A 16,612-nucleotide genomic window follows, 5' to 3' on the forward strand; every position below is an offset into this window, starting at 1 on the left:
TATTCTACTAGTATAAACCTTTAATTTAATTTAAAGTTCTCTTCTAAATTATTGTAGAAGTGCTAAGAAATTCGTGGTAAGGAATGAAGCCAGAGTTTAGCCTGAGGTAGCCAATGCAGTGCCGTTGCCTTGGCCCATCAGCTGGAGTCAGAATCAGGAAATCAGAAGTCTCAGTTGAACCAGATCCCATCTCTAGGCCAAATTGCTTTTCATTTTCTCTTTATTGACTCTGGATGCCTGTTCAGTGACGTGATTGCTGAAGGGCTGTGGACACCATTATTAGATAACCTGGCTTCCACAGTCAGTCTTCTGCTGGCCTAGAAGAAAGGTTGGGCCTAAAGTCTTAATGATCCTAGTTTTATGGGTGGAAACCTCCCTAAAGCACTAGTTGCTTAAAAATACATATATATATATGCCAGCTTCAATAAAAGTAGTAGAGTTGGTGGGGGGTGTTGGCTCACACCTGTAATTTCAGCACTTTGGGAGGCCACAGCAGGTGGATCACTTGAGGTCAGGAGTTCGAGACCAGCCTGACCAACATGGTGAAACCCTGTCTCTACTAAAAATACAAAAATGGGCTGGGCGTGGTGGCGCACACCTGTAGTCCTAGCTACTTGGGTGACTGAAGCAGGAGAATCACTTGAACCCAGGAGACAGAGGCTACAGTGAGCCGAGATCGCGTCACTGCACTCCAGCCTGGGCAATAGAGTGAGACTCTATCTCAAAAAAATCAGAGTTGAGCCCAGCTAAGAGGGATAAAAACTACAGATGAAAGAGTATATATACTACTGTATTTTCTTTCCTGTCGTGCCTGTTCCCTATACTATCTCCCAGGAAAGACATGTAGCTCCTTATGTACCCATCCTCCAATATTTCTACAGCAAAAATTTTGGGGGTCAGATATCTGAAAATGGAATAGGTAAAAGAACCTTATTGCCAGGCCTCTGGGGTGAGTGTGCATACATGAAATGTGCCTCGTTTACCTCAGGATGTATTGAGCCTGCTAGTTGGATTGTGTGGCTCCCTGTGTTGCAGATGGGTGTGTAGGTTTGAGATCTAGGGTCCAGGCCGGGCGCAGTGGCTCAAGCCTGTAATCCCAACACTTTGGGAGGCCGAGAAGGGTGGATCACAAGGTCAGGAGATCGAGACCATCTTGGCTAACATGGTGAAACCCCGTGTCTACTAAAAAATAAAAAAACTAGCCGGGCGAGGTGGCGGGCGCCTGTAGTCCCAGCTACTCGGGAGGCTGAGGCAGGAGAATGGCATAAACCCGGGAGGCGGAGCTTGCAGTGAGCTGAGATGCAGCCACTGCACTCCAGCCTGGGCGACAGAGCGAGACTCCGTCTCAAAAAAAAAAAAAAAATTATTCATATGTTGGTTAGATCTTTGACCAGTCCTTTAATCTATAAAGTAGTTTAATTATAGTTCAATAATGTTTCAAAATAATTTTGTAGAGGAAACATAGTATAACAGTTAAGTGCCTGTCATCTGAAATCAGACTGCCTGGGTTGGAATCCTGCAACTCTGCATTTCATTAGCTATGTGATGTGTAAGGCAAGTCATTTAGCTGCTTTGTGCCTTAATTTCCCTATCTGTAAAATGGGGATAACATCAGAACCTATTTTGTAGGGTTGATATGAAGATTAAATTTGTTATTTCCTGTAAAGCATGTAGAATAGCACACAGTTAATACACAAATGTTAACTATAATTATTGGTTTCTGGTTATTTTCCCATTAGAATATAAGCTCCATGAAGGCAGGGGTTTGTATCTGTTTTATTTTCTGCTATATCCCCAGAATACAGAACAGTACCCTGGCGCATAGTAAGTCCTTGATAAATATTTGGTAAACAAATGAATAGAGTAAATAAATATGATGAAGTGTTTGGAGGTGGTCCTGAAAACACCTAACCACATACTCAGGATTCCAAACCAACACTGAAACAGCTCTCTCCCTGGTTTAGAACTGCAGGTATAGCCATTTTCATTGAGCGGTTTAGTTCTCTTTCATGAGCCTTTGTTTTCTCACTGGTGAAAATGAGGATAATCCCGCCTCCTCCACAGGGTTAGTGTGAGAAATAGAAACATGTGGAAGTCCTTTTTAAATGGAACAGAATAGTGACCATGGCTATTGTCAGACTGTTTGAGCAATTTGATTTCAAGATTGGCTGCATATATTCTTGAAATTCTCAGAAACACCAAATTATTTCTGCCTTTACAGAAATTAGCTGGGAAGATGCATCTAGGAGCTCATTCCATTATTCATTACATATTAACGGAGCAGTTACTTAATGTTAGGCCAGGTACGTACAGGATAAACAAGACCAGCACAGTGCCAGCTGTCAGGGCAGTTCGGTGAAGGGGACACACACTGTGCTGAGAGCCAGAGGGTAAAAGGAAGAGGCTCTTTGAAGAAGCAAGAATGGATGGAGTCGTGTGCAGACACTGACTCTGCAGGATAGTTTGAAGCATGTTTCTGTGCTACGCTGTACTGACAATGGTAGTTGTAGTATGTTCACAAGTAGTGCACATTGTACTCCAGAAAATTTAAAGCAAAGGCCAGCACATGTGGTTCACGCCTATAATCCCAGCACTTTGGGAGACCAAGGCAGGTGGATTACCTGAGGTCAGGAGTTTGAGACCAGCCTGGCCAACATGGCAAAACCCCATCTCTACTAAAAATACAAAAACTAGCCAGGCATGGTGTTGCACACCTGTGATTCCAGCTACTCAGGAGGCTGAGGCAGGAGAATCGCTTGAACCCTGGAGGCAGGGGTTGCAGTGAGCCAAGATCACACCACTGCACTCTCAGCCTGGGCGACACAGCAAGACTGTGTCGCAGAAAAAAAAAAAAAATTCTAATAACAAAAAGCTCCTATAAGCTTATAAGGAAAAGACAGTCAAATAGGAAAAAAGGTAAAGGAGAAAGAGATGTAGAGATGCTTCACAGGAAAAAAAAATGGCCATAAACAAGGAGATTAAAACAAGATTAGGTACTCATTTTCACTCATCACTTTGGCAAAAAAATAAATAAATAAAATTTTTTTTTTTTTTTAAATGGAGTCTCGCTCTGTTGCCAGGCTGGAGTTTAGTGGTGCAATCTTGGCTCACTGCAACCTCCACCTTCCAGGTTCAAGCGATTCTTCTGCCTCAGCCTCCCGAGTAGCTGGGACTACAGGCGCCCGCCATCACGCCCGGCTATTTTTTTGTGTGTGTTTTTGATAGAGATAGGGTTTCACCATGTTTTCCAGGATGGTCTCTTTATCTCTTGACCTCGTGATCCACCCACCTCAGCCTCCCAAAGTGGTGGAATTACAGGTGTGAGCCACTGTGCCCCGCCCACTGTGGCAAAATTTAAGGAGTACAATGTACCATTGGTGAGGATGTGGAGAAACAGGAACTCATACCATGCTAGTAGGACCATGATTTACTCTATTCCTTTGGCAAAGTAATCTGGCAATGTTTATTAAAGGGCTGGGTGTGGTGGCTCACGCCTGTAAATCCAACACTTTGGGAGATCCAGCTGGGAAGATCCCTTGAGCCCAGCAGTTGGAGACCAGCTTGAGCAACATAGCGAGGCCCCATCTCTACAAAAAAATTTAAAAATTAGCTGGTGGTGGTGGTACACTCTTATGGTCCCAGATACTCAGGATGCTGAGGTGGGAGGACTGCCGGAGCCTGGGAGGTTGAGGCTGCAGTGAACCATGATCATGCCACTGCATTCCAGCCTGCATGGTAGAGTGAGACCCTGTCTCAAAAAAAAAAAAAGGAAAACAAATTTTACAAGGTCCAGTAGTTTCTCATAGGCTATTAACGATTGATAATACTCATAACAAGTTGTTTCATTATTTTAAGTATAGATTTAAAGTTAATTTTATAATATAGATGCTTAACTTCCTTTGTGAGTTCAAGTCTTGGGTTTCCAGTGGTGATTAAGGCCTCAGCAGCTCATCACATCTGTTAACCTATAGCCAAGTACCCTCAGCAGTTAAGCTTATTATAAGAAAGTGTGTTCTCTTCATTTAACCTGTGCTATTTTCTCTTTCAGACGGGGAACTGGTGCTTTTAAATCCAGAGTGGGACTGCCTGCGCCTGCTCCTGTTATCAATAGCAAATATGGACTCAGAGAAACAGATAAACGTTTAAATAGGCTTAAAAAGTTAGGTGACAGCAGCAAAAATTCAGACAGTCAATCTGTCAGCTCTAACACTGATGCAGATACCACTCAGGAAAAAAACAATGCAAGTAAGTAAGGGAGATTTGATAAGCATATCTTTTAAAAGTATTTTCACACAATTTGCTTTATAAAGTGTGCTTCAGTAGTTTTAAACTTTTAAATACTGAGAGAGACTGGGACTTGTGAGCTTTGGCAGCACTTCAAGGCTCTAGACATGATTTGAGTACAGAGGCACAGTCTGTATCCCACCTCCAACTTCAGTACCGTCCTCTAGACTATTTTTCTTGAATACCTTGGTAACTGGATATGAGTTCCTCGTCATATGTTCCAAGGTCGTCATATGTTTTAAACATTTTCAAGGTGTTAGAGACTGTGATGATGTCACTAGGTCCTGCAAGAAGACAGAAGGACTGAGTAGAATTACTAGGCTCTGTACATTCCAGTACCTAGCCAGTTTGTTAGAAAAGATGATGGACTTGGGGGAATTCATAGCTTCTGGCCTCAAGGCTTCCACCTTTTCATTGCTTGCTGACCTTTTTGAAAACGAACTGACTCAGTTCAACAGACCACCAGTGCCAGACTCAGAATTGTGATAGAGGAGCATTTTGAACAGTGCCGTATTGTGACATGCTGTATTGGCTACTCCAGAAAGTAGGAGTAAAGATGGAAAGGAGAAAGAAGCAACCTCTGAGATTCCAGTGGTGTGTGGGGGCAAGATCTGATGGAAACTGAAAAAGAGAACGAAGACTAAACAAAGAGAAAGGAAAGAGAAGAAACCCTAAATGGGCAAAGGAAAGCACATCCTGTTTGTGGAGCTTTGAGCTATTGGAACCGTTCTAGTTGCTCCTGTTTTTCTGGGTACCATCAGTTTTCTATAGTTGCCACTAAAGCAGTAGACTCTTGAGTCTGACTTGTCTCTGAGAGAGACGGAAGTTAGAAAGTTTTGACTTGGTGATTCCGAAAGTATGCCTTTGTTGGCACTTAAATGTCCAGTGAGACTTCTTGGCACCTTAGAGCCCTCTGAGCTACTGATTATTTTAGGCTCTTCTCCCTACTTTCAGATGTTCTCAGCCCAACCCTGGGCGCTCTCTTCCACTACAGAGAATCCTGAAGAAAAGGGAAGGTGTTCCCCATGATGGTGAATGTCACTGCCATGAATTCCTGAACCTACCTGCTGCTGGGAGTCAGAGTCCAAGCATAACCCGTGTAGCGTAAAAGCAGTGCTGTAGCCCTATTCCAGTCTTTTTCGTGAATGTCCAAAGTGAACAAGAGTTAGTCAATCATTAACTGTTGACTGTTGATTCTCATAATAAATGCAGCATAACGAACATTTGTTTTCTGAGTCTGGTTCCTTGGTGAAACTGGAGACTTGTGAAGCCCATTTTATCAATGCAGACATAAAAACACTTAAAAGCCAGGAATGGTGGCACACCTGTAGTCCCAGCTACATGGGAGGCTGAGGTGGGAGGATCACTTGAGCCCAGGAGTTTGAGACCAGCCTGGGCAACATAGTAAGACCTGTGTCTTTTTTTTTTTTTTTTTTTTTTTTTTGAGACGGAGTCTCTGTCCCCAGGCTGGAGTGCAGTGGCATACTGTAGGCCCACTGCAGCCTCAGCCCCCACCTCCCAGGTTCAAACGATTCTCCTGCCTCAGCCTCCCAAGCAGCTGGGATTACAGGCATGTGCCACCGCATCCAGCTAATTTTTGTATTTTTAGTAGAGACAGGGTTTCACCATGTTGTCCAGGATGGTCTCGATCTCCTGACCTTAGGTGATCCGCCTTGCCTCGGCCTCCCAAAGTGCTGGGATTACAGGTGTGAGCCACTGCACCTGGCCAGAGACCTGTGATTTTTAAACAAAAACACTTAGGTTCGTGCTGCCATCTGTATGTGGAGACAGCCACAAAGTTGCCCATGTTGAATGGCTGTGTGATGTAGGTGTTTTATGCTTAAGTAGTAACTTTATTACTAGTGTATAAGCTACTGAACTCAATATACTACTTAGTTTAAAAGATAAGAATACAGATAATTTTAGGAAGATGGGTGTACTAATATTTAACCATCTATTAATATTTATTAAACCAATTAATATTTGGAAATATATATTAATAAACTAAATACTTATTGAAATCATGCTGGTTCTTGAAGACATACAAAGATGTTTGAGACGGGCCCTTTCCTCAGGGAGCTTATGCCTTAGCTCCAGGATAAGAAAGGTGCACAAGTTAGCAGAACAGACTGGAGGCACAGGCTTTCAAGTTTAGAGGGACGGAATAATTGCTTTAAGCTGGAGTCTCAGCCTTACAGAAGAAAGGTGCACATTTTGCAGTGACTGCTGGTATTGGGGTGCTTGCCTTATTCCAATTCCCTTTCCACAGCATGATTGGAGCAATCCAGGGGTCCGTGTGACTAACTCTGAGGTCATGGGCAGAGTGGAGAGCCATGGCTCAGTGCTCTCTTTGAAGGAGCTCGAGGCTTTCGTTGTCTCTGAGACCATTGTATGTTAAGTTATGTTCACATAAGGGTTTCTTGAGTTCTTACATGTGTTCTCTTAGGCTGTATTTATTTTGGTCTTTGTCTCAGCCATCCACTCCACCTGTCTGAAAGAAAAGCTCTGGAAGCCACAGCCTGCAGGAAAGCCAGCACTGCCAGGCCCTCCTCCCAGGGTGGTGGATGCACATGCTGTGCGTGTTTGTGGAATGCTTTTTCTGTGTGGCTGCTGGTCTTCATCCTGTAGTTCGTTTAGAATTTAGCAGCTGATAGAGGAACTGCTTTCTTTGAACACATGTATAAAGAAATGTTCTGAGTAGTTGGAAGAACATTTTCTTGCTTTTTTGGAAAGTACCTTGAGAGCTACAGTGCGACTCTGCTTTAGCATCCGGAAGTAGAGACAACAAGGAATCCGTTTTCACAAATCCAGTCCACAGGTCTGAATGCCAGGACTGGAGGAGTCTGGTTTTTCAGGCCTCATGCCTCGCTGACTGGTGTGCCCCCTCTGAAGTTAGTGCTGTGATAGGGAATGTGAGACGAGAGAGAAGCTCGCGAGCAGTCTGTGGAGATGCAGACACGGGTCTCTGCATGTGCCACAAGTCAGGACAAGCCCCGGAAGAATCGGCCAGAGGGAGAAGTTGATCTTAACTATGGAGCACCTATCCTAGATGCAGAGGCTGAGGCGCTGCTTCTCACTTTCGCGCTGTCACTGATGTCATCAGTTGATCTGAACACTTTTCTGCTGAGCCTTCAGGCTGCTTCCGAGTTCTAACACCCTGTTCCAGGTAGCCATTGTCAGTCTGTGCTGGTCACGTCAGATGAAAGCTGCTTGTGCCGAGTAAACCCCTTGAGACCGAGGTCTTTAAAGTCCTGTCAAAGGCTTTCTGGATCCTCAAGTTCTGGAGATGCTTGACTGTGGCCCTTGTATTATCTTAGTTCACGCTGATGGTGCGCATTTCCAGTGCAGCCTGAGTACTCAGTAAGCCCCTGGTGTCGTTCACAACTCTTCTGTCTGGCTGGAAGGCTTGTGCCACCCTGCCTTATGATTTTGAGGATACCCTGAAGTGACCATAACAGCCATGCAATTGAGCCTTTACCCATAAGTTGAGGCCAACACCATAATTCTTCTGTAGTATGCCTTACAGGCAGCATAAGAGTCATTTTAATGCTCAGGAAGCCTAACAAGTCCCATCTCTTCTATTCACCAGATGGATGACCTTAGGCACAGTAGTCCACACGAGCTTGGTTTTCACGTAGCTTTAATCGCATTTCCTTCCAAAGACGTTTATTAGGATGAGTGTGGCCATTTTGCACAGTACCTAGCATGTCGTAATTGCTGAAAAGAATGTGTACCCCCACCTAAAATTACTGTCCAGGTCCATGCATTTGAGATTTGTCCCAGCCACTAGGGGAAGAGTCATACGAGGCATATAAGTGCCAGAGCAAGCTCAAACACAGGCGCTTACCCCACTTAGGTCCTAGTCCTTGGTTTCTTGATGGACTTTTAAAAATCATTGACTTTTAATTTGTCATTGTGGCCACTGTCTTCCTCCTTTAGCCTTCACTGTCTGAAATTCTCAACCCCTGCCAGGACAGTGCAGCTTCTTTGGACATTGAAGGACTCTTGTCACTCTACTGGACCCTCATCTTTGTCACATTTCTCATATTCTTTGCCTGTCTTTTTTTTCCCCTTTGATATGATGAGCATACCTTTTGACAGGGCTTTTGATGAGAAAATGCTTTTCAAAAAATTTAGAATACATTGGTGACATGTAAGTGAAATCTCTGTGTTGATACAGTACATAGCATCAAGTACATATCCATTTTGTGCTCAAAAATGGAGCGTTTATATTAGTTTAGACACAAACCCATAAAAGTGCTTTGGTTTTCTGTTGTCAACAATGAATGTCTTGGAAGGAGGGATGGGATGGGGAGAGCTGACTTCAGAATCACCATAAAATGGGAGTCATCCAACGTGTAAAAATAAGTACCAAGGAAGCAGCTTCTTGGGTGCCGCAAGAAGACATAGGAAAGGCATTGCAGAGAAAGTCCCGAGAGGCTCCCTGAGAGAGTTGTTGCCTAAGCTGAGTCTTACAGGGGGATGAGAAGTTGGCCAAGTGAAGCATATTCAAAGCAGAGGGCCTTTCAGACAGCTCTATAGACAGAGGGGGGTTTGAGTCAAGGCTTTTCTTCATGACGAGTACAGGCAAAGAAAGATGTGAGCACAGGTTAAAATTTTAGACTTCATTCTTAGGGCATTAGGTTGCTGAAAGGTTTAAAACCCAGAGGCTGCATGATACACTAGGAAAGTCATCCTGGCTATGTGGTGGTACACGAATTGTTGGGAAAACAGTAGGAAAAACAAAACTGCCATAGTTCATGCAGGAGGCTGTGGTGTTCCAGACAGGGAAGAGTAGACAGGTTGCAGTGATATTGCAGGGGTGGACTCCGCGGCACATGGTGATTGGCTTGGTGAGGCAGTTAAGGAGAGCAGGAGTCAAGGAGGACCTCCAGCTTTCTGCTTCGGCAGCTGGGCATGTCGTGGTGGTATCGGCCAAGATGGAGACCTCAAAAGGGGACATCGTCAGGAGACTTGATGGTGAGTTCCATTTAGGGGCTTAGAGACAGTCGGTATTTGGTGACCTGGGTCTGTAGTTTAGGAGACAGTCTGGCCAGAGTTTGGGAACTGTCAGCCTGTAAGTGGTAGTAGCCATTGGAGAATGGGTGCTTATCACCTGGGGTCTAGGACTGCACAGACCTGAAGAATAACAGTCTAGGGGACCGATGAAGGAGGGATGCCAGGGATGGAGAAGGAAAACCAGGAGAATGCGCTCTCTTTGACAGCCAAGAGAAGAAAGGTTTTCTCAAGAAAAAGTGGTTATCAGTGTCACATTCAGAGAAATGGAAGGGCTGAAGAGTGTGTGCTGCATTTGACGACAAGGAGTTGTCGGATCACCAAAGGCTGTTTCATTGGAGGAGCAGGCTGGACCCAGATGGCAGGGATTGCTGTGGAGAATGGGACATGGATGTGATTGTTGTGTAAGGGTGCTTGCAGGTGCATCATGAGAGTGGAATGGAAAGAGGAGAAATAAAAGGTTGGAAACCACTAAGACTGATCATAAATTGGTCCTTGCAGAGGCATAGAATGAGCAAAGGATCATTGTAGCCACATCTGAGAAAGCCAAGTGAAGGGAAGCAAGCAGTGCAGTCCTTTCTTCACTAGTGTGTCTTTATGTTGGCAGCACGTCCACTCAGTCCACCTTGTAGGCAAGCCTCGTAAGCATAAAGAAACCCTTTAGCCAAAGAGTTCCCTATTTTTTCTTACTTTCTAAATTTCTTACTTAAAAAAAAAAGTATTTGCTACCACGTAGTTCTGTGTAGTTCCAGTGGATAATAAATCACTTGTTCTCAAATTGAATCATATTCAAACTTCACCACTCCTACTGTTCTAAAAGTAGGGCACCACCTTAGTAGCAGCCCACATGTGTAAGTATGTTCTTGGTTCAAACCGTGAATCTCCTTGCTATGAGTTCTGGTTTATGTACCCTGAAGCCACTTACGAGTCAGTCTGTATGTGCAGGACCTCCTTTGTTTTTGTTTTTCTGAGATGAAGTTTCGCTCTTATCTCCCAGGCTGGAGTACAATGGCTAGATTTTGGCTGACTGCAACCTCCACCTCCCAGGTTCAAGTGGTTCTCCTGCCTCAGCCTCCCCAGTAGCTGGGATTACAGGCACATGCCACCATGCCTGACTTATTTTTTTGTATTTTTAGTAGAGACAGGGTTTCACCATATTGGCCAGGTTGGTCTCGAACTCCTGACCTCAGGTACAGAGCCTTCTATTCTTGGTGGTTTGATAATTTTTGGAATGCTTGTGATGCATTCTTGCTCCTGTCAATAAAAACTGAACTTAGGGTAACTTACTTGCTTAGCTGGGCAGAATGGCAGTTTCCCTGGCAAACTGAGGCATGTAGAAAGCGACAGAGACTTTCTCTGCAGGATCCTGGTCCTCACTTGGGTGGGCAGCATGCTGAGCTTACCCATATTTTATTGTTTTTATTCTCCCTGTTCTGGTGAGAGGTGGTGATGATTCGTTTTGTTATCTTGGCTTCTCTAGCAAATCTGTAAATGGAGTGTTTTGATTAGGAAGAAGTTTTTCAACTGGACATGCAGGAACTAGGTAATTGAGAAACTGACTTGTATAAACTTCTATAAATAATAGTCCAGAATGTCAATACAAAGGAAAAATTAACATAGCAGAAAGTCAGTGGCAAGGTCAGACACACTACAGGAGCAGCTTAAGCTTGAGTCACATATGAAGCCTTTTGAGAAGCCATTCAACTTTATTCCTTATATTGACAGCACATCTACTCAATCCACCTTGTAGGCAAGACTTGAAAGCATAAAGAAATTCTGTAGCAAAACAATTATCTAAATATCCTTATGTTTTAAAAAATATTTTCTACCTAGTAGTTCTGTATAATTCCAGTGGATAAGAATACACTCATTCTCAAATTGAAACATGTTCATCACTACTCAGGTTGTGATTACCATTAGGGTCAGTTGTAACCCTTTTCTGTCCTGGCCATGGAGGAAAGAAGTTGGATCTCCCTTTGTCCTGAGAGTGTACAATTCTGGCAGCGTGCATCTTCCTTCACTGTGATTGTTGGCACCGGGCAGTCACTGAAGGGACGGGGGCAAGTAAGCTTTGCAGCTCTTCTAAGTTGACAGCCCACTGGTTGCCTCTTCTGGTCCTCACGGAGTTGAAGGGGACAATTTAGAATAGTGCATTTCTTTTTTGGTAGTGACTGGACTCTTCAGAGTGATAATATGTGGTTCTTAAGATCTAAAATCTGTTTTTCTTGTTTGAAACCATTACAATAGAATTTGTTCCTTAGAGCCCATGAGTATTATATTTCTATTCTATGTTAATGGCCAAGTGCTGTACTTCCTTTGAGTTAATGAGTAATGGATTTTAGAAACATTTTAAATGACTAAGGAGCATCTGTGAAAGGAAAAAACCATGTTAACTTTCTTTCAAATCTTTTATGTGGGAAACTCCTAAATCAGGAGAAGAAAGCCTTCGTTTGGGCCAGTGTCATGACAGATTAAGAAGCTTAGAGTGGAATCTAGGTCCCTGCTGTGCTAGAAGCTCCTTTACCATACAACTGCTTACCTCGAAAATGAATAAATGCCCCATAAATTAGAAAAGAACTTCAAAGAGAAGCAGTACAGGGAATGCAGGTGCGCCGGCAGAATCTGCAGCAGGAGCCGTGTTGTTGGCGTTTGTGTAATCTAAACGTGCTGTAGCTAATAGCCTGTGTTTGGGCATTCGTTTCTTGAACTCTGGTGTTACCAAGGCTGTTTTTCACCTTTTTCTCTTTAACCTTACAGCTTCTAACCGAAAATCTTCAGTTGGTGTAAAAAAGAATAGCAAGAGCAGAACGTTAACGAGGCAATCTATGTCAAGAATTCCAGCTTCTTCCAACTCTACCTCATCTAAGCTAACTCATATAAATAATTCCAGGGTACCAAAGAAACTGAAGAAGCCTGCAAAGCCTTTACTTTCAAAGATAAAATTGAGAAATCATTGCAAGCGGCTGGAGCAAAAGAATGCTTCAAGAAAACTCGAAATGGGAAACTTAGTACTGAAAGAGCCTAAAGTAGTTCTATATAAAAATTTGCCCATTAAAAAAGATAAGGAGCCAGAGGGACCAGCCCAAGCCGCGGTTGCCAGCGGGTGCTTGACTAGACATGCGGCGAGAGAACACAGACAGAATCCTGTGAGAGGTGCTCATTCGCAGGGGGAGAGCTCGCCCTGCACCTACATAACCCGGCGGTCAGTGAGGACAAGAACAAATCTGAAGGAGGCCTCTGACATCAAGCTTGAACCAAATACATTGGATGGCTATAAAAGCAGTGTGACGGAACCTTGCCCCGACAGTGGGGAACAGCCACAGCCAGCTCCCATGGTGCAGGAGGAAGAACTGGCTCATGAGACTGCGCAAAAGGGGGATGCTAAGTGCCATAAAAGTGACACAGGCATGTCCAAAAAGAAGTCACGACAAGGAAAACTTGTGAAACAGTTTGCAAAAATAGAGGAATCTACTCCAGTGCGTGATTCTCCTGGAAAAGACGATGCGGTACCAGATTTGGTGGGGCCCCATTCTGAGCAGGGCGAGCACAGTGGGACTGTGGGCATGCCTGTGAACTACACAGACTGTGCTCCTTCACCCGTCGGTTGTTCAGTTGTGACATCAGATAGCTTCAAAACAAAAGACAGCTTTAGAACTGCAAAAAGTAAAAAGAGGCGAATCACAAGGTATGACGCACAGTTAATCCTAGAAAATAACTCTGGGATTCCCAAATTGACTCTTCGTAGGCGTCATGATAGCAGCAGCAAGACAAATGACCAAGAGAATGATGGAATGAATTCTTCAAAAATAAGCATCAAGTTAAGCAAAGACCATGACAACGATAACAATCTCTATGTAGCAAAGCTTAATAATGGATTTAACTCAGGATCAGGCAGTAGTTCTACAAAATTAAAAATCCAGCTAAAACGAGATGAGGAAAATAGGGGGTCTTATACAGAAGGGCTTCATGAAAATGGGGTGTGCTGCAGTGATCCTCTTTCTCTCTTGGAGTCTCGAATGGAGGTGGATGACTATAGTCAATATGAGGAGGAAAGTACAGATGATTCCTCCTCTTCTGAGGGCGATGAAGAGGAGGATGACTATGATGATGACTTTGAAGATGATTTTATTCCTCTTCCTCCAGCTAAGCGATTGAGGTTAATAGTTGGAAAAGACTCTATAGATATTGACATTTCTTCAAGGAGAAGAGAAGACCAGTCTTTAAGGCTTAATGCCTAAGCTGTTGGTCTTCATTTGACCTGGGATAACTACTTTAAAGAAATAAAAAAATTCCAGTCAATTATTCCTCAACTGAAAGTTTAGTGGCAGCACTTCTATTGTCCCTCACTTCTCAGCATACTATTGTAGAAAGTGTACAGCGTACGGACTCCATTCTTAAGTCTGATTTGTGCAAATTTTTATCGTACTTTTTAAATAGCCTTCTTACGTGCAATTCTGAGTTAGAGGTAAAGCCCCGTTGTAAAATAAAGGCTCAAGCAAAATTGTACAGTGATAGCAACTTTCCACACAGGACGTTGAAAACAGTAATGTGGCTACACAGTTTTTTTTAACTGTAAGAGCATCAGCTGGCTCTTTAATATATGACTAAACAATAATTTAAAACAAATCATAGTAGCAGCATATTAAGGGTTTCTAGTATGCTAATATCACCAGCAATGATCTTTGGCTTTTTGATTTATTTGCTAGATGTTTCCCCCTTGGAGTTTTGTCAGTTTCACACTGTTTGCTGGCCCAGGTGTACTGTTTGTGGCCTTTGTTAATATCACAAACCATTGGTTGGGAGTCAGATTGGTTTCTTAAAAAAAAAAAAAAAAAAAAAAATACAATGACCTACGTGACAGCTCACTTTTCAGTACATTATACGTACAAGGGTAGCAGTGTGTGGGATGAGTTTCGATACGGCGTATTTATTGCTTGTCATGTAAATTAAAAACCTTGTATTTAACTCTTTTCAATCCTTTTAGATAAAATTGTTCTTTGCAAGAATGATTGGTGCTTATTTTTTCAAAAATTTGCTGTGAACAACGTGATGACAACAAGCAACATTTATCTAATGAACTACAGCTATCTTAATTTGGTTCTTCAAGTTTTCTGTTGCACTTGTAAAATGCTACAAGGAATATTAAAAAAAATCTATTCACTTTAACTTATAATAGTTTATGAAATAAAAACATGAGTCACAGCTTTTGTTCTGTGGTAACCTATAAAAAAAGTTTGTCTTTGAGATTCAATGTAAAGAACTGAAAACAATGTATATGTTGTAAATATTTGTGTGTTGTGAGAAATTTTTGTCATAAGAAATTAAAAGAACTTACCAGGAAGGTTTTTAAGTTTAGAAATATTCATGCCAATAAAATAGGAAATTATAAATATATAGTTTTAAGCACTGCATCAGTGGGAGTTCTTGGCTTATGTTAGTTTATTAAGAAAATATCAGAGATTTTTTTGACTATATTATCAATTAAACAAAAAGGAGTCAGATTTAATTTGTTTTTTTGAAGCACTTTGAGAAATTAATTTTAATTAACTTAATGAGCAAATTTTTATTACTACTTTATGTTCCATACCAGGTTCTTTTCATTTCTCTGGATTATTTTGCAAATCATTGGACAGAGAATTTGGGAATATAAATCTGTAACAGGTGTTTGACACCAGTAGGTCTCTCTTATTTCTGGGAAATGTGTACATGTACTTTCTGATACACAGTGTTCCTAAGTAAAAATCAATTTAGGGGATTTGTGTAGTGTCTATAGGAAAGTAGCCCATGTCTTAAAATACTAAAAGGAATCTGAAAGTAATGAAAAGTCCAGTGGAGAAAATCTCAATGCTTACTGTTACTACTAATTGATTCCTACTAGTTTCCAGGTTTGGGGGGATATTATTTAAATGAAGCTCCTTAAGACTATTGATTGCCCATAGGTTCCAAATAGAAATTAATAAGACTTATGAACATTTTTAGAAAGTAGATTGTTTTCTCCTGGTTCTCTAAGGAACTGCTTCTGTAGTCTTACACAGTCTCATCCTTGTTTGTTGTGGTGCAGTCAAACTCCTCAGGCATTTGGAAAGCATGTGGTAGACCTCCTTCCACACTCCCCCACACCCCGCTTCGCTGCGTCTGGAGGTCTTCACCAATGAAGTAGGGCAGCCCACACAGCCTCTCAGGAGCACCTGTCCGAGGCACCCGGAGCACTTTTCAGAGCACATCCAGCCCTCATGGGGTCCCTGCATAGCAATGTGAACCCCTGCCACTGAGGACGATGAAGGTAGACGCTGTGTCTGGAGGTGCTAGAGGGCAGAGGGTCGCCTCTTCTATTCCCATCTTAGTTTGGGTTGTTTTTTAAAAGAGTTTCAGAGACTAAACCTTAAACCTTATTTGAATACCAACAATAGCTATTTTGGGAATTTCGATCTTAAAAAGTGACAAAACGCATTTCCCATTTTTCTTCATTTTTAAGCTTAATTTTAGTAACTTATTTATGATGTTTTAATTTTATCATGGCCTCCTCTTTGGAGGCTGACCTTCCCATGGGTCTCAAAGCAGTGACATTTGGTAGTGAATCACTGCCTCTCAGGAGTCGGTATGCACAAGCACTCAGCAGCCACTGTTGATGCCTTCTAGGGAAACCTAATTTCCGTTGGTAAAGGTAGGGGCCTCAGAACTGTTCTGGATCTGCTGTAGAACTTCACCATGTGGAATGGTGACATCCACACACCGTTGACCAGTTTGGAAGAGGTTGCATTCAATAAAACTCTTAGCTTGAGCTTATGCAATGATTGGTTAAGATTTTGGCATTGTAAGAATTAGGAGATGATCATAGAAATATATGTAAAGTATTCAATTTTCAATCATTTTCAAATTACTGTTATAAATTGTTTTTGCTGAGTTGTAATACTTTTGAGATACAATGTATTCCTTGTACTGAAAGAATGAAAAAGGACTTTTTCAGCATTTGAGGTAAGTTCTTTAACGTTTCATTAAAAACATTTTTTACAAATATTTTGTACATGCACTTGCAGTATTGAGGTTAATCATTTTAATAAATTCGGAAATTAAAACAATTTGGCCGGTGTTCACTGTATCTGGAAAAAAAAAAAGTGGTGACTTTCTCCACAAAATTTTCATGTAAACAGAACTTGAAAAATCAGTTTCTAAAGCTTTTCAATACCTGTGAGTGTTGAGTTTTCCGGGCCCTGGTCTCCTCTTGTGTCTGGTGCCACTCATTTTTAAGAGAAGAGGGTAAACATTCATTCTTCTTTTAGTAGGGACACCAAACTACATACCCTCCTAGTCC

At 42.3% G+C, this 16,612-nt stretch overlaps 1 protein-coding gene across 2 annotated transcripts; it reads left to right on the plus strand.

Annotated features, from left to right (window-relative positions):
• Window positions 1-4,041: 4,041 nt before the first annotated feature.
• LOC105512070 (histone-lysine N-methyltransferase SUV420H1) lies at window positions 4,042-16,379 on the plus strand. 2 transcript variants are annotated; one of them, XR_001001812.1, is made up of 2 exons: window positions 4,042-4,245; window positions 5,279-5,504. XR_001001812.1 is itself a non-coding variant. In XM_011942328.1 (2 exons), exon 2 carries the CDS (start codon window positions 12,126-12,128, stop codon window positions 13,536-13,538), a length of 1,413 nt encoding a protein of 470 aa, XP_011797718.1. In that variant the 5' UTR covers window positions 4,043-4,245; window positions 12,058-12,125; the 3' UTR covers window positions 13,539-16,379. The 2 variants fall into 2 exon arrangements, 1 of the variants encoding a protein (XP_011797718.1); XM_011942328.1 differs by lacking the exon at window positions 5,279-5,504 and adding an exon at window positions 12,058-16,379 and having other exon boundaries at window positions 4,043-4,245.
• Window positions 16,380-16,612: the final 233 nt, after the last annotated feature.

This window comes from Colobus angolensis, unplaced genomic scaffold, assembly GCF_000951035.1.
Source record: "Colobus angolensis palliatus isolate OR3802 unplaced genomic scaffold, Cang.pa_1.0 Scaffold21, whole genome shotgun sequence".
Lineage (NCBI taxonomy): Eukaryota > Metazoa > Chordata > Mammalia > Primates > Cercopithecidae > Colobus > Colobus angolensis.